This window comes from Lissotriton helveticus, chromosome 1_1 (assembly GCF_964261635.1).
Source record: "Lissotriton helveticus chromosome 1_1, aLisHel1.1, whole genome shotgun sequence".
Classification (NCBI taxonomy): Eukaryota; Metazoa; Chordata; class Amphibia; order Caudata; family Salamandridae; genus Lissotriton; species Lissotriton helveticus.
Window position 1 is genome coordinate 1,422,304,352 of NC_136057.1, and position 26,904 is coordinate 1,422,331,255.

Sequence of the window (26,904 nt, forward strand, 5' to 3'; positions counted from 1 at the left end):
ATACAGAAGCGGAGGCTACAAGGGTATACTAGTATGGTATTGAATCGGGAGTAAAGAAAGCAAAATAGCACAGAAGGCTGTGCTGGAGCAGGAACAAGAATTGAGCAAAAGCTAAAAAGTCAAGGTAACACTGCAGGCAGTGTTAATTCAGGACAAAGGGAAACTGCTACAGCTCAGGAACAAGGAATGCTAAGGCCCAGGATTCAAGGAAGCACTGCAGGCAGTGCTAATTCAGGAACCAGGAAAACTGCAGCAGCTCAGGAACAAGAAATAACTAAAGCTCAGGAACCACAGGAAACGAGGAATTCAAAAGCTCAGGAAACAATGGAAACAGGTGTCGGTCTCACCGGTACACAGCTACAATGACCAACCTTGGCTTGAAGGGAGCTGGGGCTTAAAAGAGCTCACAGTAATCACATGAATCGGGTGTGAGTAGGCTAGCAGCAGCCAGCCACATGTGAGCTGAATTCCTCCACCCATCCTTGGCCTGCAGGGGTTGGAGACGAAGCAGTAAGCAGGGAATTCTAGGTAATGGAGTTCCAAACATGAACAGGCTGGCTACAAGCATAAGCAGGCTGGCTGTCACAAAACCCGGCATAGATTGGGAATGGTGGTGGGCACGAGAGTGCAGGGAGCGAATTGTGACACAGGGAACCACAACATAAGCATTTTCGATAATTTGAAACCCAAAACAATACAGAAACATGCATTCATCAAACAAATACATAGATGATTAGATATATAATTTAATACACAAACAAATATATAAAGAATCAGAATTTTAATTTTAATGGGAAGGTTAGAGCTTTTATAAATTCAATTTAGGCCATTCATTGTCCATAGTATATTCTGTTTAATGTACTTGTACTGCTCCACGAATCAATCTGAGAATAATAACATCGTTTTTTTGCTTCCAGTTTCAGATTCCTTCACATTTACAAAATGTTTTTAAAAATGTGAACTTTAAATTTTGCTTCTTCATTTATATACATTTTATTAATTTTCCAATCAATTGTGGTTCCCCTGTGTAGGCTTCGTGATCCCCTAGGTGCCCTTGGACCACAGGTTAAGGACCACTGCTCTACAACATACTCTAGCCTTACAGCTCAGTGAGGTTCATCTGCAGTGTGCTTGTTATATTCCATTGAGATGCTGCCTGGAATGGCACATCTCTGTGATGCTGTGTAGATTCTGGTGTGATGTCATCCCTGTGGCATCATTGACAGTTGGTCCAGCTGTGTCTGGCAAGAAGCTGTTTTGGGATCTTTGTCCTAATTAATTAATAAATATATCTTCAAGCTGTTCATCACGTTTCCTCTTGTATTCGATTGCAACAGTGCTGCATCTCACATTGCCACTTCCCCTAAACCTGGCGACCATTATGGAATGTTGTTGGCTTTATTGCATCATTGTTTTACCATTCTGAGATTACCAAGCCATTGGTTATAAACAAGGCGACCATGCTGTAATTGTAAAATTACAATAGACGATATGAAGAACGAGTGCAAGATGTCACGCTGCAATATGTAGGTTCATTGTTGTATGCATAGATTACTGAAAACAACAATCTTCCACGCCCTATGAAAATGATTATACCCTGATAAGTCCTCATTTAGTTCACTCTATGATTCTAAAGCCAAGAAAACGTTGTTAAAATTCCATTTGGGCCATTAGGAGTGTGTAGAATAGATGATGCTGACTAGTGACTGTGGTCCATCACCAGATGCCTCTTACTGTGAAAAATAAGACCATTCTGAAGCAGTAGCTGACTCCCTAACCGAAGATCACTTCATATAGTTTTTGAATTTGTTCCATCTCCAGTGAGTCAGGCCCACTTGGCAGGTTTGAGCGCTATAGACTATTTAGCACAAACTATATCATACCTCTTGATCTCTAATTGTTCTTGCGTAGAAGGTCCCCCTGGTGAATTCTATCATTTAAACAACACCCTGCTTTCTACTGTCCTACACACATTATTTAAGGAATATGAAGACACTGGCTTCCTAGGCCCTATTTCCATCAGTCATCTCTTGCACTCCAAAATAATGGAAAGACCTTTTTGACTGTGGTAACTGATACACCAACTAATTGATCTTCAAAACATAGCAAAGACGCAGGGGTCGAAATGGATGCCAATTTCTAGAATTGGATTGTCCCTTCACCCATTGATTGGACAATTATACCCATATATTAAAGCCAGATAAGATCAAGGCTCATTACAGAATGACGGAGAGGCGGTGTTATATTTGTATTTACCTGTCCTTTACATTATCCCCCACACTAACCACTGTGTCGTTCACTTTAACTTGCACTGTAGCTCCTTGGTTTGTCAGAGACATCTTGATAACTATTCATTTAATGTATGATTAAATTAATGACAATACATCTAAAGCCAGGTGCATAAAATGTATGTATCTTCTATACTGCCTGCGAACAGTAGTTTGATCCCCAATAATTTTATGACATTAAATCATTTCATGACCACACATTTGCCCTTGAGGTTTGTTTAAGGGTGTATGCAGAAAAACCTCTGATATTTCCACAGTGCCACAAACCAGGGCATCGAAAGGGATCCCACTTTGCTTTAATAATTAATACTGTGAGCCAAACATGAGGCTGCCCGTCACAAGACATCCACACAGTATTTGCAGCCTCTCTTTCTTAATATTTTTATTAGTAAGACATATATGATCTCACAGAATCCGGAAGCGGATTATGTTTAAAACTCTGACTCTGGTGCATAAAGCACTTTTTGGCTCGGGAGCAAGGTACCTGCAGCGAAGGCTTGCCTTTTATCGCCCGGTCCGCTCACTTCGGTCGGAATCTTTGTTCATGGCCGCGGTCCCTCGAGTGAGGAAGGCTCGCACTGGGGGTCGCTCCTTCAGTCTCAGGGCCCCCCAGCTGTGGAACTCCTTACCTCTGGCTCTACGTAGTACTCCCAATCTGTTCCTGTTTAGGAAGAGCCTTAAGACCTGGCTCTTTAACCTCTAGGGTGTTCTTTTTTCCTCTGTCTCTGTTTCATGTTGTTATGTTTTTTAATCGCTGAGCTGCCTACATAAAGCGCCGGGACACTCTTTCTGAGTAGCCGTGCGCTATACAAATAAAAGTATAACATAACATAACATAACATAACATTGCTATGGTCTTTTGAGATTACTGTTTCCTTCAAGCACAGCCAACAACTCTTCATATTTCCCAATGTATGCATCTTGCCATTACCTTAATGCTTTTAAACCCATAGCTGATCAGCTGAGCGATGGTCTAAAGGTAGCCTTGAAGTGGACAGACTGTTCACCTGATTCGTAATGCCTATGTAAATAGCCCAATACATCACTATCTTCATGTGGAAACTATAGTGTTTCTTTTTAAAGTCTTGCAACCTCAAGTTGCGTGCTATTAAAAAATAAATCCTCTATATTTCTAAAACCTGCATGAAAAACTGACCTTTAAATAATACTTCTGATTGTCCCCTCTTCTTTTTTTTGGTTTCAAATGGCCTTTTCCTTCCCTCATGTCTCTGGCATATGCCTACTCTCTCCGAGGGCAGCCTCACTAGGTCACATGCATCTTCGGCTTAATGTCTAGTAATGTATTTCTGCAAACTGTCAATAACTCATTTTAAAGATCACAACCACTCCTTATCTTCAAGTCACATCACAGCAACCTAAAAATACCTACTCTTCTCTAGCTCATCTATCAACCCCATCCAAGATCTGCATGAATTCACAGACTGCTTTCCTACTAAGGAGCTCACCAAACTCCTCTTAATTTAACCTAGCTCAAAAAAACTGGAATGAATGAATGTGTGGATAGTTTGCTTGAGTGTACATGCCAAATCCCAGTACCATATAACACTGGACTAACCTTGGGTTCCAGGGCAGCATGCCCCCCGTTTAAAGCACTTTAACGTCTAGTCAGCAGAAGTAGGCGCTATATAAATGAAATTACTAAATAATGCAATATAATGACTTATGGACCGCCTAAACCCTTCAGTGACATGGTATGCATTTTCATATATAGGCAAGACCTATTGGTATTGCCAATGCTTATTACGGTTTGTCCATAGACTATAAAATTATCAAATTCACTAAAACATGTTTGTTGTAATTCCATTGGATTGAATAATATGTTTAAAAATCACAAGTTATCCCTCGTATCTTGTACTGGATCTAAGGATAGCTCTGACCCATAGTTTGAAATGTTAGCCCTGCCTCCATTGGTTGACGTGTCAAACCCCACACCCCTCTCAAAGTTCATTATTTAGTTGCACCCCTGACTCTAAAGGGCTTGATATGACCCTTCACCTCGATAACACCATAGAAAGTGACTTCACGTGCATTATGACACAATAACGTCATAGGGAGTGATCTCACAAAACTGGCTCTGAAGACAGGCAAGTGTGTCTGTCTAAAGATCTTTCTTAGAAAGAGCTGCAGCATGTTCACACACCATAATTAGCAAAACCTGGATATGCACTTATTAAGAAAGAGAAAAACGACAGTCAGCTTGGTTAAATCCTAGTTGTTAGTAAGCCGCACAATAGCCGAGGCACATTACACATACGTCGCCCCAGATTGACGACTCCTCTTAGAACCGGTGTCTGTTTAGTTTCTAAGAAAATGAAGAAATTCACAGATTAGCTTAACATCTGCGTTTGAGGAGCAAACTCTGAGTATAACTGCACCATGGCAGAAAGTTCGAGTCCAGAACGAATCCCAATGTTGTGCACTTGTTTTGTGTCATTAAATACTTGCAAACTGAGAAAGCACACTTGTGTGTACCTGTTACAACAGTACATTAAATACTAAGAAGTATTGCTACACTTTATGCATGCAAATCATTTTACTCCATAGAAATTACACATAAAAACATGTTATGTAAACAAACATATTAAATCACATAACTTAACCTAACTGTATTTTTATTTATTTATTTATTTATTTATTCAAAGTTTTATATAGCGCGAACAAGATCCTTACAGATATCAGAGCGCTTCACAATGACAGGGTAGGGGCAGTAGGAATGAACAGAGGTAATGGGAGCATTGTAGTAGTCACTAACATGAAAGGATAATAATAACATACATAAAACATATCAATATACAGTCAGGTAAACAAGTAATATAAGACGGCACAAGTCATTGATCCCACTACAGAGGTGTTCAGGTATACCTTGGGTGAGTGGAAGGCTTATACCAGTGTTTTAGTATAGAGAGAGCACTGAGTGGGGGCATCGGGAGGGTGAATCAGTGACCCAACGTGTATCATATATTGGTCGGTAGTAAGAAAGTAGCGTAGTAGTGTCTCCATCAAGTAGAGGTATAGTGCCAGAGGACAAGGTGAGCATTGACACAAGGCAATGCAGAGTCTCTGATCCAGCACCTATAAGGTTCAGGAGATCTTGGCCAGAAGGATGGTTTTCACCTCTTTCTTGAAGAGTGCAGTGGAGGAGATACGCCTTGTTTCAGGAGGGAGCGCATTCCAGATCCTGGGTGCCATTCCTGAGAAGGAGCGCTTGTAAGTTTTCTCTTTCCGGAATCTACGGGGTTTCAGGAGTAGATTTTTTGAGCTTCTATTGCATCTCGAACCTCCTGCTATAGACAACTTTTGAGCGAGGTAGTTGGGTGCATTGTGGTGCACGGCCGCGTGTGTCATAACTGCAATTTTTAGTTGTATTCTGGCTTCAAAAGGCAGCCATTTTAGGGACTTTAAGTCTGGGGAAATATGCGAATGTTTTCTTGAGCCAGTAATGAGTCTTGCGGCAGCGTTCAGGGAGGCTCTTAAGGGTGCTGTTGTGGATAGCGGGAGTCCGCTGAGGGCCACAATTCCGTAGTCTATTCGAGGGATGACTAACGCTTGTACAGCAGTTTGGAAGTCTTCAGCAGGGAGGAAGGGTTTAATTTTCCTCAGTGTGTTGATTTGGAAATTAGCTGCTTTTGTGGCTTTGCTGACGTGCTGCTGCATGTTGAGCTTGGCGTCCAGTGTGATGCCTAGGGATTTCGCTGAGTTCACGATGGTGGGTTGGACATTGAGTGCTGTTAGGTTGTTGAGCCATGTTTGGGTGGTGGAAATTTTCGCCGGGGGTGAGATGAGAAGGAACTCCGTTTTCAGAGCATTTAGTTTGAGGTGATTATCGGCTAGCCAGGATTGAGTGTTAATAAGCGTGGAATTCAGATGTTTGATATCTTCCGGGGATTGAAGCTTTAGGTACAGTTGTGTGTCGTCGGCGTACATATGGAATTGGACATTAGAAGCTTGGAGCAAGGTGGCGAGCGGTTCCATGACGAGGTTGAACAATGCGGGGGAGAGGGAGGATCCTTGTGGAACACCTAGATCTGCAGGCACAGGTGAAGATAGCACATTGTCGATCTTGAACTTCTGAGACCGGTTGTGAAGGAAGGACGAGAACCATTTGAGAACCGTTCCCGATAGACCCATTCTAGTGCTTAGCAGCTCCAGCAAGTTCTCATGTTTGACCGTGTCAAATGCTGACGAGAGATCAAGTAGGATGAGGAGGCAGGACTCATTGCGATCAAGAATTTGGAGGGCGTCATCAATTATGTGTGTAATAGCTGTTTCCGTGCTATGTTTCGTTTTCGCTTAACAAGGCAATGAATAAACCTGTCGCAGCAATCAATTAGTACATTCTGTGCATAGTTTATATGACCCACCCATTCATTACCCAGAGTGGAAGGGAGTGGGGTTTTGCGTAAGATGGGGTTCGGCCCAAGTTATTCAAGCCATGTATAAATCGCTGACTGCTAGGATTTGTATAATGGGCAAAGAATCTAATCTAGGTCATATAACTAGGGGGACAAGGCAGAGGTGCCCATGCTATTTGCCCTGTACATTAATCCCTGCTTAACAATGTTGGAAGAGAGCAATAAGATCAGCTCTACACTCTGTGGGCAGTATCAGGCTTTGGTTTTAGCCTACGCGGAGGTTATTGCATTGGTGACCTTAGATCCAGCGGGTGCTATTCCGGAGATAGAGGGACTGGCCCATATATTCGGGGTGGTATCAGGGTATAAGCTAAATCCAACGAAAACACAAATTATCTGCACAAAGGCGGCCTGTCCAGGAGATGCTCGTGTAACTGAGGAAGCTACGTATTTGGGTATTAAAAGCAGGATGTGCCTTCAAGAACTAGTAGAGGTTAACTGGAGAGGTATTTTGGATGGGATTAAACAGCAATTGGACCATCTGGAGTGTTTTCATCTCTCATGGTGGGGAGGTGCAATGTTCTTAAAATGAACATCTTACCCAAAGTTATGTATTACTTTAGAGAAGTACCACTAGAATTGACACAACTACAGTTGCAAAAATTGCAGTCTATATGTGATAGGTTCCTATGGGCGAAGGCAAACTCCAGAGAGCTTTTAAATATATGATGCGACCGCGTAATTGGGGGCTAGGCAGTCCCTAACTTTACATTTTATTACTATGCCTGCCTCCTTCAAAATATGAAGATTTTTTTAATGGGGGAGGAAGTGGGCACCCTGGCGGAAACACCATCAATATATCAGATGCTGATGGGTTCAGTAGCTAAAAATAGTTTTGAGGTTTTTGGAGCCAATCTATTTTTTTTTTTTTTTTTAAACACGCTTCAAAGTGTTGGTGGCAGCATATAAGGTGTGGAAGACAATACGGAGTATGTTACATATTAGGGGCACATGTTTCTATACCCCTTTGAATTCTACGACAATCCTGCTCCCTGTCTTCTGGGAATTGAGAATGGATAAATGGAGGGCTAAGGGTATAACGCAAATAGGAGGTTTTTTTGATGATGAAGGACTCTCCTCTTTTTCGAGTTTGTCGGATAGATTTAGTTTGCAATAACTGTTTAAAAAAAAAAATATTTGCAAATGTGTGATTATCTATGCAAACAGAAGCCGAGCGGGATAAAAATCAGTCCTCTGGTTGAGGCAGTAAAAGTGGCAGCTAACATAGGTGGACTATATAGCACCCTAATGGATACACAGCGGGATGATCTGGAAGCCCAAGATCGTAAATGGTGCATTCGGCTAGGGCAGGAAGGGCTGTATATGGAACATTCAATAGACGTGACCGAACATTTTTTGGCATTTGCCAAATTGAAAGCCCAACATTTTCAGTCCATATTTGGCTTGTATCATGCACCCGCGAGGATGTTGAAATGATGCGGCTCAAATGATGGGAAGTGTTTTAGGCGTGGGATGGAGAAGGCTGATAGCGGGCATATTTTTTATGTGTGTATCTATTTAACACAATGGAGGGGACATATCGAAGGGTTTCTGTCTGAAATCACAGGCGTAGATAGTTCAATAACAATGGATGTAATGTTACTAGGGGTTGGGGACAGTCTGAGGCGGGGACAACCGAGGTATCCATTCTGATATTTAATATTCATGGCCCTAGATGTGTGTTTAGGTTGTGTTGCGTCAGTCTGGCTGCAGCAGGGGGCCCCTTCCTTTGGGATGTGGAGGGCTACATTTTATAATATCTTTAATTTAGAGTTTAGTCCGTATTCTCTCAAAACAACTAAGAGACAAAAACTGGGCACACAAATATGGGGTCCCATAATAGAGCATATGAAATGAATAAGTGTCCAGTAAGATGTACCGTACCTTGGATGGAGTATGTGTTATGTTGGTGTTTTCCTTTCTCTATCTTTACTTTCCTTGTTGCTTTGCTCATCTCCTCTACTTTCTGTTTTTAAATATCCTTATGTTTTGTGGTATACTATGAATCGATAGCCATTGTTCTCTGTAAGGTATTTAGTTGATTTTGATTTCTTATGTTTTGTGTCAAAGTATCTTTGTATAGGGATTTAATTTGATATTTGTTATGGATTGAAAATCTTAAATAAACACTTTTTTAAAGGAAGGGAGTGGGGAAGAGCTGCCCATTGCACCACCCCCTGGCGAGCCCCAGGCATCACAGACCCAACTCCATGGTCCACACAATGAACGTGTCTTCTGGTCACATCATGACTCTCCAGCATTCGCCTTGCCCGAAGCGGAGAATACCTGGCCCTAAACTTGGTTTCACTACTTTCATATTTTCACTTTACTAATTCACCACTAATCCTTTATGGGTTCTGGAGTAGCGTGCTACTCACTGAAAAAAGCGATTTGACGCCTCGTCAGGGGTAGTAAGCACTATATAAATGCAATTACAATACAATACACAAAACAAGTGCACAACATTGAGATTCATTTTTGTCTCCAACATTTCTGCTGTGGTGTAATTCTTCTCAGTTTGCTTCTTGTTAGGCAGGGCTTAATTTGTAAAAAAAAATAGGTGCTGGGGCTCATCAGGAGGCAGCTTGCACAAGCCCATTTCTCCTGTTAGCACCGCCTAAAATAGAACTAACAATGAAAGTGGGGAGAGGATGTGGTGTAAAGGCCAGAGCTGCCGACTTCGGAGCTGGGGAACCATGTTGGAGTCTCGGTGTCTGCTCAACATCCTGTGATTCTGGGCAAATCACTTAATTTCCCCATAAATTAACGTGTCCTTAACTGGTGCTCATGAAAAGTGCCAGTGGAGATGATTAAGTGCCGGTGCTGAGACCTGAATCCACTTACTCAAATTAAAGCACTGTTAGGAAGTAAGTGCTATGCAAATGCAATTTCAATACAGAAGTCGAGAAGTTCAGCTATTGACTAATGTTCAGCTGCTTGAGGTTGTTGGGGCTGATGGAATTCATCGAAGACCGTACTTCAGCATAACATTCATGGTGAAAATTCAAGTCTATTGCAAAATCAAAAATCACTTGCATTATTCCCGAGTACAAAAGGTTATAGTGCACAAAGGAAGAATGTTCAGCAGTGGCTGTACATGCTCCTTCAACAGTGACAGTGCATGTATGGTGGCTTACTGAATGTCTAAACCCATTTTAGACAGAAAAGGCACTTTCATTTAGGAGTCAGACGTCTTGGCTTGTTGCACCTCTGAAACCTTGCCTATATGTTTCCTTTGTTGTTTTCCTTCCTCGACACTGTCCTTTATGCCACTAATTTCACAACTTTTAAGTAGAGATTTTGGAACATTTAGTTCCATGTATATTGTTTGCCAAAGTGAACCTCGTGTATTTCCTTCCTGTTGAACAAACTTGTAATTTCAGATTGTAGGCTCTCAGGCCCTAGCTGGGGCATTTTGTTGAGTATTCCTGGATCCCTTGTGGAACTGTCTTGTTGCCCTAGCTGCTGTCCCGCTATCTTTGTGAGCAGGAACCCCGCTGTTTGAACTCCCGAGAACGGCTGCACCCGCCCGCCAGTCTCCAGCTACCCGGACGCTCGAAATACCATCAAGAGCGGGGGCGTCAGGAGGAGACCGGCGAGGGGCTTCACTACAACATCCAGAAGCCCTTGCGAGGTCCAGCGACATCACCGAGCGCCAGGCGGCGCTTTAAATCAGCACCAAAGCCATCGAGTGGGTTATCCCTTGTGGAACTGTCTTGTTGCCCTAGCTGCTGTCCTGCTATCTTTGTGAGCAGGAACCCCGCTGTTTGAACTCCCGAGAACGGCTGCACCCGCCCGCCAGTCTCCAGCTACCCGGACGCTCGAAATACCATCAAGAGCGGGGGCGCCAGGAGGAGACCGGCGAGGGGCTTCACTACAACATCCAGAAGCCCTTGCGAGGTCCAGCGACATCACCGAGCGCCAGGCGGCGCTTTAAATCAGCACCAAAGCCGTCTCGCGGGACGCGAGCAGGACACTGGGCGAAGCCTGGGCCAAGGGTGGGCCCGTCCTAGCCAGTCACAGACCGGAGGAGACCGGACCGGGCGCACCCCCTTAACATCCAAGCCAAGGTAATTACCTGCGTAACAGTCCTAAATATACTCACTGAGTACATAACATTAATTTACGAAATATAACGTATTGGAAATCCAGATATTCTATTCAACTAGGTCAAGTTACATACTATGTCACCAAGAGGTACAAGAAGCAAAACCATAAAGAAAAATATGGCGACCACAGTTGGTCCCATTGAACAGTTTCTCCACAAAGTAAATGAAACCATAGACCAAACTGTTTTGATGATTGATCGCCGTGTTTCATACGAACTCGATCAAGCACGACGCTCATCCATGGGTGTTCTGGCACAGGCTCAAACACCAAATGTTGCACATCAGAACAAGTCAACCTCCGAGACAAATGTTGAAATACACGCACTACCAAACACAGTTGACCTTTCAGTAGCTTCGCAATTGTCCAATTCACACTCTTCTCAGGACCTCGAACAGACCCCTGACATTTTTGCTACAACACAACCAACACAAACTGAGTTAACACAATCTGACTCTAGAGGTATCAGGGAAGGAGCTATTCCCAAAACTCAGATCCAAACTGGACCACGCTCGATGAGTCCAACACGCACAATTGCCATAACCTTTGATTCTGAATCATCTTCAAAGACCCAAAACCTACAGAATATTCTCAACATAGACCACTCTAATAACATTACGTCTGATATACTTATAATCGAAGATCACCTCAACAGACCTAATTCAAAACAATCTCGACAAGAAAAGTCGGCTCAACATTCAACAAAGACCACAAGTAATCTAAAGGTAGAATCTTTTCTACTAAAAGAAATATCGGAAATAGTAAAACATCAGCTTCACCCCATACAAAAAAGTTTTGAAATAATAGAAAAGCAAATGGCCATATTAATTGCTACAGCAAAAACAACTACAAACTCAAAGAAAAAAGACCTTTCAACTTCATTAGACCTTGCCATCAACCCTGGTAAGACGAATGTTACCCACATTCAGAAACAGGGAACGAACAATTTTGCTACTACAAAACCCACAAACACCACAAACACAAATACAAGTGAACGAAAAGGAACATTAACTAAATCAACTGTCCTCTCGAAACCCAATCCCAACCAGGACAAAGTAAAAATCTCCACTGATCCACAAAACCAACCACCCTCCAACTCGATCCCGGAAAAAATATTACCAGCAACTACCCTTACTAATCCACCTGTATTAAATACTCCCCGACAAGATCCACCACAGAGAACAAATACCAAACCAGAGCGAATAAACAAAAGATGGTCTAAAGTTGTTAATCTTCCGCCGGAAGCAGCACCCTTTGTTGCTATATTAACCGGAGTCCCAGAACTAAGTAAAGACACAGATGAACCCACCTGGTCTCTACTAAACAAAGCACGCTATTGGCTAAATATCAACAGGCCCAGTCACCCAAATAACATCACTAGAATCACCACAGTGAGAAGGGTGTCCTGGATAGGTCACCAGCCAAAAACAACTCACGGTGACTGCATAATAGTTAACTTTGAAAATCCACGGGCAGTGGACTACATCTGTTCTTGGGACAGCCCAGAAAATAACGACGGCATAAATGTCAAACGATTATCGTTCTTTTATCCTCGACAAACCAACCGTTTCGAGGACTCCAGTTGGCCATCAAACTGGTCATGGAGCCAACCCGACCAAGGTCCAAGAAACTGGAATCGGGGTGACAGAGGGCAGGGTAATCACCAAAAGTATCAGCCGCAGGGAGAATGGGGATATGACCACAGAGAACGAGGTGATTGGAACAATCACGGCAGGAGGATGTACCAACACCAGTACAGAGAACCCTGGACCGGAATTCCAACTTTCAACCACTACAGCTGCTTAGATATGGTCGACTGACCACAATCACAGCATTTCACCCCAACTCCTCTGCACAGTTCTAGATTACAATTTCCCCCCTTACTATCCAAACTGAAGAGTAAGCCGTCTGACAACGTCCACAGCTCACAAACAGCCGGAAAAGATGATCATACCCAAGAAATTACAACTCAATATGAAAGCAATCAGACCAACGATCGTCTTCATCATTGCAAATCTGTCCCTAGACCGCAGTCTACGTTACGGCCCTCCATGGACACACCAGACGAGGTAACTCTGAATACAGATCCTCCAAATCCGATTGCAGAAGCACAACTACCTGATCTGCCGTCTCAATTTGGTAACTCCACCACAGAATTTGAGAGAAAAATGTTATTCTGGAATGTGGCGGGTCTAGTAACCAAGTATCTCGATAAAATCTTTTTAGATTTGGTTCATACAAATGACTTAGTCTGCCTCCAGGAGACATGGTTGAACGATCCAATTCATCTGGTGGGATTCAGAACCTACTTCTCCCAAGCAACAAAATCATCTTTTGGGAGAAGTAAAGGGGACCTGATTACATACATCTCCAATCTTTGGCCCTGTCAGGAAATAACGCCAATAGCACTCCACCAGAATTATCAGATCATCGATATAAAAGCATCACACCAAGTCACCTACACCATAATAAACTTTTATAATAATATGAGCCTGTTGGAACTTATCAAAGCTCTAAGCGAAATTAGTGATGCAACAAATGAATTAAAAATCAAATACGCTAAAGCCACCCACTCCATAATTTGGGGTGGAGATTTCAATATACACATCTGTAACAAAAGCGATGCCCCAACATGTGGGATCACAGACGAACAAGACAACCCTACCACTCATTTTTCCCACACAGAGGAAGGAAACATCATACAGGCCATCATGTCTGAGTTAGACATAGGGTTTGCAAACTTGCTAACGATGCCAACTATCCAATTTACTCCAACGTTTCATGGAAGAGGCGCCCAAACATTAGTTGATTACATCCTAATTTCCACTAACAGCGCCATATGCATAAAGCACTTTGAAGTGGATAATAATGCACTTAGCGACCACCATCCACTCAGACTAACTTACTTAGAGCCTAACCATCATAAAACGCAAGCTAAGGATTATACGGGCCTCCTACATCAAGAAAACCTCACATTAAACAGACTGAATGGTTTTACTCTCAAATGGGGTAACCTAGATCAAGACTCAACCTGCACAAGCATAATCAAAAAATGCAGGATTCATATCGACAACTGTCTAAACCCTCTGGCAACTCCTTTGGAAATTCTGACTAACTATAATGAAATAGTGAAAACCATCGGTACAGAACTAACCAAACCTAGGAAGCAAAACAACAGTCTAAGAAAAGGTTGGTTTAACACACAGTGCAAAAAAACCTATTCAGCATTAAAGAAAGCCCTAGCAAAGAAAGATCGAAACAGAGAAGAGATTGTGCAACTAAGGAAAACATATAAGCTATCACTCAGGCAGAGAAAAAAAGAGATACAATGCAATCTCTGGACCCAACTTTTAAGCAGCAGCACACAAAAGGACAATGTAGCCTTCTGGAAAATCATAAAATCGCCATTTTTAAATAGAAATAACGACGGTCCTTCGCTGGATGTTGCAATAAACGCCGAGGACTGGGTGAAACACTTTTCAGGGGTCTTCGGTGAGGATAAACCCGGAGACTTGGTCTCTACACCCCCGTCCCTTCCTCCGGTGAACTACCCGATAGAAATTCACTTCACTATGAATGAAGTAGCGAAAGCGATAAAGACTGCAAAAAATGGCAAAGCCCCAGGACCAGATTCAGTCCCAATGGACCTTTACAAATCACTCCCTGATCTCTGGTCCCCTCTCTTAACCAAGGTTCTGAATGCAGCCAAGGAAATCAGCCTCCCGAACTCCTGGTCAACATCGATCCTGGTCCCCATATATAAGAAAGGCAACAGAGACTCTCCCATTTGTTACCGTCCTATTTCCCTCCTGGATTCGGTCGGAAAGATGGCAGGGAGGATTCTTCTAGACCGTCTCCAGGAGTGGTCAACAGAACACGGGGTACTATCAGATCTTCAATATGGGTTCAGGTCTGGACTGAGCACTGTGGACCAAGTTTTGAATTTAACACTACTGGCTGGAAAATACACCTCAGCAAAAAAATCAACTCTACACATGGTCTACGTTGACCTTACGGCAGCGTTTGACTGTGTAGAACATTCAAGACTTTGGGCAATAATGTTGCAAATGGGGATCGAGCCCGCAATCATAGATTTCCTGCGTGAGTTATACTCTGGAGCCACGGGAAAGGTTCGATATGGATTGGAGGGCCAACTCACAGACAGCTTCCCAATACAGAAGGGGGTCAGGCAAGGGTGTGTACTGGTCCCCTTCCTATTTACGCTCTATACTAATGGACTCGAAGTTGCTATGCTACAGGGCGTGAAAGATCTGCCAGAAGTGGGTCGGCGACCGATCCCAGCATTGTTATATGCTGACGATGCGGTGATCCTCGCACGAACCCCGATCCAGTTACAAAAAGCACTAAATAACTATTGCACTTTCATGGCAAGTCTCAACCTAAAAGTCAATATAAAAAAAACCTTCGTGATGCACGCTGGTACCAAAAGGAGAAGAGTAAAGCCAATATTTATGGATAAAATCCCTCTTGAAAGAACTAAAACTTACTCATACCTCGGCATCACCATTGACGAAGAGTTTAACTGGAAACAAGCAATCACGTCGCGTAAGCTGTCTCTCACAAGAACAATTGGTGCTTTAAAAGCGTTCTCCCTCCGTCTAGGAAAAATACCCATATTGGAGATGTTAAAAATTTACAACGCAAAATGCATCAGCACGGCCATTTTTGGTGCAGGAGTCTGGGGAACAGCTAACGCCGAACAAATACAGAAAGTTGAAAATCTCTTTCTAAAATTTTTACTAGCAGTCCCTAAAACCACAACTACTTTCGGCTGCCACTTAGAACTTGGACTGGATCATGTTTCAGATCTCATCAAGATTCAACCGATCATGCTGTGGCGCAGAATATGGGCAACAGATGAATGTCATCTCACAAGAGCAATCATCGAGGACTGTATGAAATTAGACTGTATGAATAAGATAAAGTGGCTAAGCTATGTAAAATCCTTCCTTGCGGATATCGGTCTCTCGAGGTTCTTCGAAGAACCACAGTCAGTAACAGACATAGCAAAGAAAGACTTAAAAAAGCTATGCCTGTCTCATTTAACTCAACTGCGATTGATGTCCGAAATAGGAAAGCCATCAGTTCAACACTGCCTTATGATACAATTGACTCTATCTGTTCAACCGTATCTGCAGTACGACCTGACGCAATTTGAAAAGTTCCTTCTCACCCGCTTCAGGTTTAATCTTTTTCACATTATGGTTTCATTTCCGTCACAGAATATTTGGACAACCAATATGACACCGTGCCCCTGTGATGCTATTTCATCTCAGTCTACGATCCACGTTCCCTTCTTTTGCAATTTTTACATGCCACATCGCAAAAGGTGGATCATACCAATTCTAAAAGTCATGAAGATCCGTAGATGCCGCCCAGCGTACCTGGCGCTGCAGTTTCTGGAAAACACCCTAGCGACGAAATCTGTCGCACACTATTTAAAACTGTGCCTCAGGCCTCGCACGAACTTATGAAAATCATACGGCTGCATTAAACACGGACTTCAGAGACAGTACAGTGTTCTCTGTGAGAGATTAACTTTTAATATATCATGAATTTAATGTTATTAATAACTTTTATTCCTTTTTATTGTGCATATTTGTACTTTTATGGCTTTCATCATGAAAACCGAATAAAGTTCCTTTGAATTGAATTGAATTGAGTATTCCTGGAAAGTGAGGAGTTCTGATAATACTTAGTTTTATGTGTACTTTTTGCTCTCTCTGCTAGTTTTTAAGGGATTCTTGCTATCTCTGGGTGTTTCCAAAACTGTATTTAATTGAGAGAACCAGCTTGTAGAAACGCAGGAGATGGGTAGGATATGATGGGAAGAAGTTCACAAGTGAGTTGTCCCTTCCTTCCAGCCCCTGATTTCCCGGAATTACAAAGGGGATGTCAACATGGCGGAGATTGACCACTTCATGCCACTCATGATGCAGAAGGAAGAGGAAGGCGCAATGACCCCGCTGCTGACCCACGGCAAGGTTCACTTCCTGTGGATCAAGCACAGCAACCTCTACTGTATCCTTTTATGTGCTACCAGATTGTATTGCACAAGCATTACCCAAGGGAGTCACAGCACTTTACACAGACAATATCGGAAAGTTACGGAGAAAATTAGGAGGTTACAAAAACCATTGCTTGACATTCATTCATTCATTCATTTGTTGTTTAAGGTACAATAGTATATACCGTAAAGGTGAATACAAGCGTACACAATATGTCCAGAAGAAGAAAGTAAAGTGGAATATTATATACAGTAAAAGCATAACGGCAAAGCAAAGGTGGGGTGGGCAAGATGAAGGGTCAAGACTGAATTTCGGTGGATTAGAAGCAGTGCCAGAGATGTACTGGTGGGTAAATTCGGGAGGGCGAAGCTCCAAACCTACGCTGCAGTCCCTGAGAAGGACTCGCACAAACAGTGCATTCTTTCTTGAAAGCTGAAGGTCCTAGGAGAAAGTATGCACCTGAAGCATCGGATAGCTGGTGCACTTAAGGACACTACAAGCATTCATTGATCCACTTGAGGACACTGCAGGCATTTATTAGTGCACTTAAGGACACTGCAAGCATTCATTGATCCACTTGAGGACACTGCAGGCATTCATTAGTGCACCTGAGGGCACTGCAGGCATTCATTGCTGCACTTGAGGGCACTGCAGGCATTCATTGGTGCACCTGAGGGCACTGCAGACTTTCATTGGTGCACTGGAGGACACTGCAGGCATTCATTGGTCCTCTTGAGGACACTGCAGGCATTCATTAGAGCACATGAGGGTACTTCAGGCATCCATTAGTGTGTTTGAGGGCACTGCAGGCATTCATTAGTGTGCTTGAGGGCACTGCAGGCATTCATTGGTGCACTTGAGGCACTGCAGGCATTCATTGGTTCTCTTGAGGACACTGCAGGCATTCATTAGTGCACTTGAGGACACTGCAGGCAATCACTGGTGCACTTGAGGACACTGCAGGCAATCACTGGTGCACTTGAGGACACTGCAGGCATTCATTGGTCCTCTTGAGGACACTGCAGGCATTCATTGGTCCTCTTGAGGACACTGCAGGCATTCATTATTACACTTGAGGACACTGCAGGCATTCATTGGTGCACTTGAGGACACTGCAGGCATTCATTGGTCCTCTTGAGGACACTGCAGGCATTCATTAGTTGCACATGAGGGCACTGCAGGCATTCATTAGTGTGCTTGAGGGCACTGCAGGCATTCATCAGTGTGTAATTGAGGGCACTGCAGGCATTCATTGGTGCACTTGAGGGCACTGCAGGCATTCATTGGTCCTCTTGAGGACACTGCAGGCATTCATTGGTCCTCTTGAGGACACTGCAGGCATTCATTATTACACTTGAGGACACTGCAGGCATTCATTGGTGCACTTGAGGACACTGCAGGCAGTCACTGGGTCACTTGAGGACACTGCAGGCAGTCACTGGTGCTTCTTGAGGACACTGCAGGCATTCATTAGTGCACTTGAGGACACTGCAGGCATTCATTAGTGCACTTGAGGACACTTCAGGCATTCATTAGTGCACTTTAGGACACTGCAGGCATTCATTAGTGCACTTGATGACACTGCAGGCAATAATTAGTGCACTTGAGGACACTGCAGCCAGTCACTGGTGCACTTGTGGACACTGCATGCATTCATTGGTGCACTTGAGGACACTGCAGGCATTCATTGGTCCTCTTGAGGACACTGCATGCATTCATTATAACACTTGAGGACACTGCAGGCATTCATTGGTGCACTTGAGGACACTGCAGGCATTCATTAGTGCACATGAGGGTACTGCAGGCATTCATTAGTGCACATGAGGGTACTGCAGGCATTCATTAGTGTGCTTGAGGGCACTGCAGGCATTCATTAGTGTGCTTGAGGGCACTGCAGGCATTCATTGGTGCACTTGAGGGCACTGCAGGCATTCATTGGTCCTCCTGAGGACACTGCAGGCATTCATTATTACACTTGAGGACACCACAGGCATTCATTGGTGCACTTGAGGACACTGCAGGCATTCATTGGTGCACTTGAGGACACTGCAGGCATTCATTGGTGCACTTGAGGACACTGCAGGCAATCACTGGTGCACTTGAGGACACTGCATGCATTCATTGGTGCACTTGAGGACACTGCAGGCATTCATTGGTCCTCTTGAGGACACTGCAGGCATTCATTATTACACTTGAGAACACTGCAGGCATTCATTGGTGCACTTGAGGACACTGCAGGCATTCATTGGTCCTCTTGAGGACACTGCAGGCATTCATTGGTGCACTTGAGGACACTGCAGGCATTCATTGGTGCACTTGAGGACACTGCAGGCATTCATTGGTGCACTTGAGGACACTGCAGGCAATCACTGGTGCACTTGAGGACACTGCATGCATTCATTGGTGCACTTGAGGACACTGCAGGCATTCATTGGTCCTCTTGAGGACACTGCAGGCATTCATTATTACACTTGAGAACACTGCAGGCATTCATTGGTGCACTTGAGGACACTGCAGGCATTCATTGGTCCTCTTGAGGACACTGCAGGCATTCATTAGTGCACATGAGGGCACTGCGCGCTTTCCTTTGTGTGTTTGAGGGCACTGCAGGCATTCATTAGTGTGCTTGAGGGCACTGCAGGCATTCATTGGTGCACTTGAGGGCACTGCAGGCAGTCACTGGTTCACTTGAGGACACTTCAGGCAGTCACTGGTGCTTCTTGAGGACACTGCAGGTATTCATTGGTTCACTTGAGGACACTGCAGGCATTCATTGGTGCTTCTTGAGGACACTGCAGGCCTTCATTGGTGCACTTGAGGACACTGCAGGCCTTCATTGGTGCACTTGAGGACACTGCAGGCCTTCATTGGTGCACTTGAGGACACTGCAGGCATTCATTGATGCACTTGAGGACACTGCAGGCATTCATTGATGCACTTGAGGACACTGCAGGCATTCATTAGTGCACTTGAGGACACTGCAGGCATTCATTGGTGCACTTGAGGACACTGCAGGCAGTCACTGGTTCACTTGAGGACACTGCAGGCATCAATTGGTGCTTCTTGAGGACACTACAGCCATTCATTGCAGGAACACCGGTTCCAGCCTGAGACCTTACATTGTGACGCAACCCCCACAGCAGATCCAACCAAAGAGTGTCGCCTAAGCAGATCCAACCAATACTGAACCCCAGACTTTACAAGAAGTTTCCTAGTTTATGCCCTTACCCTGCACCCAGCCTGTGCCCCCTTTTCCTGCAGGCTCTGCACTACCACGACAGACACTCCCACAGAAGACGCCAATTATGCAGAAGATGAGCAGAAAGCAGCAGATGATGTCACAGAAGCACAATTCAATGTTCATGTTGCCCTTATCGTAGTGCCACAGAGACACGGCTGCTGCTCACCTAATCCCACTTCATGAGCAGGGGTCCAATGTTCTCCTTGTGACAATGCTTCCATCTATCTGATGGATTATCAGGAAGCATTGTCTCTTTCCAATGCCGAAGCCTCCACCTCACCTGCATGGTATGATCACCCCCAACCCGTAAATGTTGCCATGGTGCTGGGTTTGTTGCCATAGTTATAGCACAACTCTCGCATTTCAGCTTTGAGAACCTGAGACCACTTCCAGTGCTAGCCTCTGCCCTGTTTACTGCACTGACCTCCAAGTTGCATTTTCCTTGACCCCCTGCCAGTTGTGGCGACCACCAACAAGAATGCCAACGCATCCCTGGTGTACTCTTTCCTATACAAGTTGGTTGAGGTAAGTAGGCGCCTGTGTGTCCAACTTCCAAGTGGAAACCCACTGCCGGAGCCCCAGGTTGCTAAGGACAGCCACCCACTTGGCTATGTCTCCTTGGAGTCTTGAAGCAAAAATACTGGCGACAGAGGTGTAGATGGGACCTATTAATCTCTCTGAATGAGCCCCGTCAGGGAGGCCAGCATTGACATTTTAGACTGTGTGTGGGTGGGGGTTGGGAGGGGGGCATTACTTGAGTTTTTGGCATATTTAGTTAAAACTTCATTGAGAATTTTAACATTTTATATGGACACAATTCCAGAGGAGGCAGGTAACATTTTTGCATGCATTTCACTGCTCACCTAGAATTTTCTTCAAATAGAATTTTGGATGGGGCTCGAAAGTTGTAAGTAAATTGAGGTGACCCTCAGACAATCCTTGATTTTTAGGGAGTATTTCAAGTACTGTTGGCATTTATTATCGTGTTCACAATTTCTGAGGAAATTTGATGGATTGAGAGTATTGTAGAGTCGCTCAGAATTTGTCAAGTGTCCATTGATGAAAGAAAGTAAGTACCCTTGGAGAAATTCAAGGTTTTTAGTAACTTCATGAGCTGAACGTATTTTGGGGTGGGTCACTGTTTTTGGGGTGCCACTGGGTACCAAAGTAATAGCAGTAGGAAATTCTGAGAGGCAGTTAATAGTATTGTTTTACAGTGGCCTGTTCATGATTCCTTTGTGTGTTTTTGAAAATTGTATTAATTGGATCATTCTCTGGCAGGGGAGTGTAGATATATACTGGTGGGGCACACCTCGATGAGGATGAGTGAAACAAAGATTTGACGCTTCTTCTAGGTCTTCACTGAATACTTCAAAGAAGTGGAAGAAGAAAGTATCCGGGATAACTTTGTCATTGTGTACGAGCTACTGGATGAGTTGATGGACTTTGGCTTCCCACAGACCACTGAAAGCAAAATCCTTCAAGAGTGAGTGTCCTGCTAAACTGTGGTTGTGTCGAGATCCCAATGCTAGAGGCGGTGTAAGATTTTCAAACCACTGAGAATATGTTCCTTCTGCTGACCTCAATCTGGAATGGGAGGGCGTTGCTACAATTTTCCACCTATTGGCTGGTATTCCCCATCAGTGTAGTTAATTTTCCATCTGTTCCATCAACAGGTACATCACGCAACAGGGGAATAAGCTGGAGACGGCCAAGTCCCGTGTTCCCACCACAGTCACCAATGCCGTATCTTGGAGGTCCGAGGGTCTGAAGTACAAAAAGAACGAGGTCTTCATCGATGTCATAGAGTCTGTCAACCTGCTGGTGAGCGAGAACCAACGGAGAGTGATCATTCTTTAGTGCACCAGGACACCAAAGCTCCCTTTATCAGGCGCTATGTTTTTTAAAAGATATCTTTTATTTTTCTCTTGTCTACCTCTAGCATGCAGGTTATGTAGGAATACTACACTTGCTGACCCAATGTCGTCGTAAACCATTTCCTAGATGATGCTAGCAGATGCCTAGGGCCTGTAAAATGTGAAAAAGAATATAACCCTCAAGCTCATAGCTTCTCAAACCAGCCAATGGCCTGTCCTCATAGACCATATCTTGAGTTTACTGATATACCTGACTTGGCTGTTGTAAATTGGGTTTAGTTAGGGATTTTTTACCCTTGTATCTGCCTTGGTCTCCTCTCAATAGTTTTGTTCTCTGCTCCACTGTCTTCTAGGTGAATGCCAATGGAAGTGTTCTCTTGAGCGAGATCGTTGGCAGCGTGAAGCTCAAGGTCTTCCTCTCAGGGATGCCAGAACTGAGGCTTGGACTCAACGAAAAGGTCCTCTTTGAGTTGACTGGACGTAAGTATGACAAAGACCTCCATCGACCTCATCACAGAAGAAGTCATTATAAGTATGTTGTATTTATAGACTCCATGTTCTAGTGTGTCCCACTCTGTTTCTAGATCTTTGATGGTCCTGTAGACCTCATTAGCAAACTGATTCTAGCATTCAGTTCTCTGGGTCTTCTTGACCATGAAAAGAAGCATCAGAGGCTTTACCACCAACATCATTTGGTGATGTGGCAACCCAGTCACTTAGCTAATGCTTAGCTAGGTATTAAACCTTTGTATGACATGCCACCTTTCACAGTAGCACTCTCGTAAGGAGTGTGTTGTCTTGGTTTCCTCTAGAACACTCCTTAGGAAGTTGTTGGGTGGGGAAAGGCAGGACTTCTGCAGAAGTGGTGGATATATGCCCGTACACGGGCACATCTATGGATAAGGGATTACAGCCACACGTTTTTAAAAAAATGATCCACCAAAGATTAAGGCAATTGCATCCACATACAATACAATTTTTGGTCAATTATCCACTGGATGATAGGCATTGTTCGTCGCTAGACTATGCCACCAAGCATACATAATTTTTTTATGCTCTGTAAGAAGTCAAGAAGACACTGTTGAGTTCGCACAAACTTTTTTTATTTACCATGTTTCGGATGGAGTGTAGGTCACTGTTCAGCCATCAAGCATTTTTATGGTGTGCTGACTAATGTGCTGCCTCTAACTTCTTTTCAGTAACTGTTGCTAAAGGAACAAATAACATATTGATTCACTGGTTATGTAAAACTGACTTGCTGTTACATTTTCAGTAAGCTACTGGTGGCACTTTGATATTTATGGATACTTATTAGACATTTGTTACAGATGTGTTAAATTGACTTGGGAATGCCATTAGCAGGGCACCCCACCATTCAATGAATTTTTTGTTTGTTACAGAGAAGCCTAATTTGTTGTACATTAGCCCTCAAAATGCTACAATACTGTGTAATTGTAGTGAAGAATGTGTTGGAGTGAAACAAAGTCTTTGCTTATAGGTGATAAGGTTATGAATGAGTGCGTGGAGAGTGGGGGGACATTTTCCAGAGCATTCACTATGGTATACTTTAAAAGCCTTTGGTGAGGCACCAGGTCTACCTGCCCTTTGTCTACTAGTGATAGGAGATCCCAAAATGATTGACTCCCACCAAGGTCAGCTCCTGTTGATAGTGATCATATACGGCCGGGTAGATACTTAACTCCCCCTCTTAGCAGATTCCATTGCGTACTGCCAAGAAGGTGTGTTCATCTTGATTTAAACTTGAGATGTAACCCCTTCAGATTGGCAGTTTTTAGTTTAGAATGCTGCCTATTCCCCAGGTCCATAGATGACAAGTAGTGACTGGGAAACATTGCATTATCCTTAGTGCCAGCTGAAAGTTCTGTCTGTGGTGCAAGGGCGATTGAGGGTTTCCAAATCGGGACCATGCCTGGTCTGACTTCCCAAGAGAAGAGGCTGCTTTCTTTTAAATAAAGGTTGGCCTGTGTTCTTACACCTTCTCCTATAGGAGCTTTAAAAAACGTCAGTGTTAGTGTATGTCTGGATTGTATGTTGAAACCACCTCCAACTACCAATCCCCTTACACATGAAGGCCTTGTGTTCAGATGCTGTGCCTCTGGATCATCTTCTCCGCTCACCAAGCATATTTATGCCCTTTGGACTCTCCTTTGATACGGAGTACTTAGACTCCAGATATTAACTAAATTTGAATGTACGTACAGCTGACTGCCCACAATGGGCCTCCCACAGGGCATGTGGATTGGCTTTATCCACAATGAGCCAGACCTACCATGAAATTAGGTGAGTTAGTGAGACCCAACCTAACGACTCTAGCCGGGTTAGTTTTAGCTTTGGCAACACAATGCTCACCAAACATCTGAAGTCAAGCAATTCCTTCTTGTCCTGGTTAAGTATCACAAACCGCCAATAGCACAGAGGCTCTGTGAAGACCACAGTAATTGGTAACCGTGTTAACATTTGGTCATGCTCTCTATTGCTAATATTTGGAAAGCCCAGCTCATTGTGGATGCTCTGCAGCATGGCTAAAAAGCTCTTCCACTCTACTGAATGTAATAATTAAAAAATATGACACAGGAAACTCATTCAACTCTACATAGCATCAGAAGGAGAGATTTCTGCATCACATACCACTGGAGATATGATATTTCGACTCCCCTTTGAGGGAGGTTACGCTATCAAGATTGAAATTTACGTGCCATTTTTTCTGTCATTCTACTTTTCAGGAAAGATATCCAGCAAATAGGCTCAGTTGTTTGTAATCTTTCGCTAACCGAAACTGAGGACCATTCGGCCACCATCTGGATTTTACCAGTACCTGTACTGTAGAAAAGACTACAACATTGACTTCTGCAGTATATATTTTTAAATTACTAATATTGACATGATTAGATGGATGATGGAGTTTTCCTGGAGTACATTGGGGATTAAATCAAGTACAGACAAGCTATTGCTCCTAAGGTTAGCAGAATATGATCAACATTGAACCGAACTCATGGTAGATCTGAAATATAGAAGTAGAACGGGGGCAGGGGTAATTGAAAACCCTAATTTAATATGGCTGAGGTAAGTGTGTCAGTGGTTCAATCCTGTGGAGCTACTTGGAGCCTAAATGGTGTGTGATGTCACTTACACAACCCTCTGATTTATGTGACTTTATGCCAATCCTCTTAACCTGTAGTTTGTGAGCACTCCGTGCATTTCAGAGTTCATGCACAGTCAGTTGTTCTAGTTCTTTATGTTACAGGTGTGTTCAGCCCTCGCCGGACGGGTTGTTATGGTTTGCCTGTGCTTCCATTGGAGGGGGGGCTTCAACCTCTTCTTTGTTGGTGCAGATTGCACCCCAGAATCTGTGCACCGCCTGTATTCATATAATTTAGTCTTGAGTACCCCTTCTTTGGAGACCCAGAGCTTTCTGCATTACACGCATGTGTTTAGGTCTCCGTAGCGATGTCATGCTGTAGTGGTCATGGTCTTCTGGTGGGAAAGGGGTTCTGACTTTTTCTCTCTACTTTTCTCAGGGAACAAGAACAAGTCTGTAGAGCTGGAGGATGTAAAGTTCCACCAGTGCGTGCGGCTCTCGCGTTTCGAAAACGACCGGACCATCTCTTTCATCCCGCCTGATGGGGACTTCGAGCTCATGTCGTACCGGCTAAACACGCAGGTGGGCCTCACCCGCTCATCTCTCAGCCTCTGACAGTGTTGTGAGGGTGGGGCCCAACAATCCCGGGAGCCTGGATGCCCTTCATACACCACTAAATTCCACACCTGCTCCGAGTCTCCGCTCCTCACCTTCCTTCCACCAAAGGGGCATTTGAATGCATATCCTACCAGCTAGCTACCAGGATGCCAGGGCTGCGGGCATGTGGCCCTCTGAGGTCTGATGGAATGTAAACCTGACTGGAGCATTGGTGCCCTCCTTCCACCACCACATCCCATCCATTACCGGTCCCCCATCTCCCATTCCTGCACTACTCCTGTCCCTTGATTTACCTCAAATGCCATCTTCTTCCCAGTGACACCCCACTCCCTGCCAGTCCCCTGACTCTCATTGCCCATCCATTTCTCATGCCTGCCACCCATTTCATCACCTTTCAATCATCCCCACCCTGCAAACCATCCCCCCTCTGTGCCATCTATTATCACTCCCTGCCACCCATTCCTCCTCTCACCTTCTTCACATTTCTCCAATCTCCATACATCTGAGTCTCATCAACTTACTCCTCTTTGCCCTCTTTCTACCATTGTCCCCTCTTTGTTTCTCATTGTCCTCAACTCTCCCATGCCCCCTGTTACCCTCTCTCCTGCTGTGGGTCTTGCTGAGCGCTCTCTGTCTCCCCCTGCAGGTGAAGCCGCTCATCTGGATAGAATCCGTCATTGAAAAGTTCTCCCACAGCCGGGTGGAGATCATGATCAAGGTGAGCCAGTGGGACCAGAACCACCGATCCGGCATGTTCTAGCGCTGCTGAGCCACAGACCAGGTGCTAGCATTTCAACCCCTCCTTCGAGTCCTGGGCCTAAGAGTAACTTAAAGCCTAGCACACTGAGCCGCCCAGTATACCCAAGGAAAGGACGAAAGACTGCGGAAGCGGTAATGGTACCCTAGACACAGGTTCTAAGTCCTGAAAGCAGGCACATCTGAGGTTTTTGTGGGTCCTCGGGCAACAACTTTACAAGGGTCCCGCCTCAAATGGGGACCAAGATTATGAAAACATTTACTCCAGGTTAAAACTAGGCAGAGTGAGACACAGAAAAACGTCCCTTAATCACTAGTGTTTAGAAAATAGATAAGTAAAGGGCATTCACCATATGTTCTAAAATATAGTCACCATGCAGTTATCAACATATAATAGAAAATCATTAAAAAATTTCATTTAAAAAAAGGTCAAACCAACAACTTGATCATGATAA

The 26,904-nt window shown here is 44.0% G+C and overlaps 1 protein-coding gene across 1 annotated transcript in view; it reads left to right on the forward strand.

Annotated features, from left to right (window-relative positions):
• AP1M2 (adaptor related protein complex 1 subunit mu 2) overlaps positions 1–26,904 on the forward strand; it is a 98,060-nt gene that overhangs the window by 33,397 nt on the left and 37,759 nt on the right. The window contains exons 2-8 of the mRNA XM_078685296.1: positions 16,714–16,870; positions 20,556–20,623; positions 21,454–21,584; positions 21,775–21,922; positions 22,329–22,455; positions 25,515–25,657; positions 26,340–26,411. Coding sequence (XP_078541422.1) covers positions 16,714–16,870; positions 20,556–20,623; positions 21,454–21,584; positions 21,775–21,922; positions 22,329–22,455; positions 25,515–25,657; positions 26,340–26,411 — 846 coding nt within the window. The remainder of the gene's footprint in view (positions 1–16,713; positions 16,871–20,555; positions 20,624–21,453; positions 21,585–21,774; positions 21,923–22,328; positions 22,456–25,514; positions 25,658–26,339; positions 26,412–26,904) is intronic.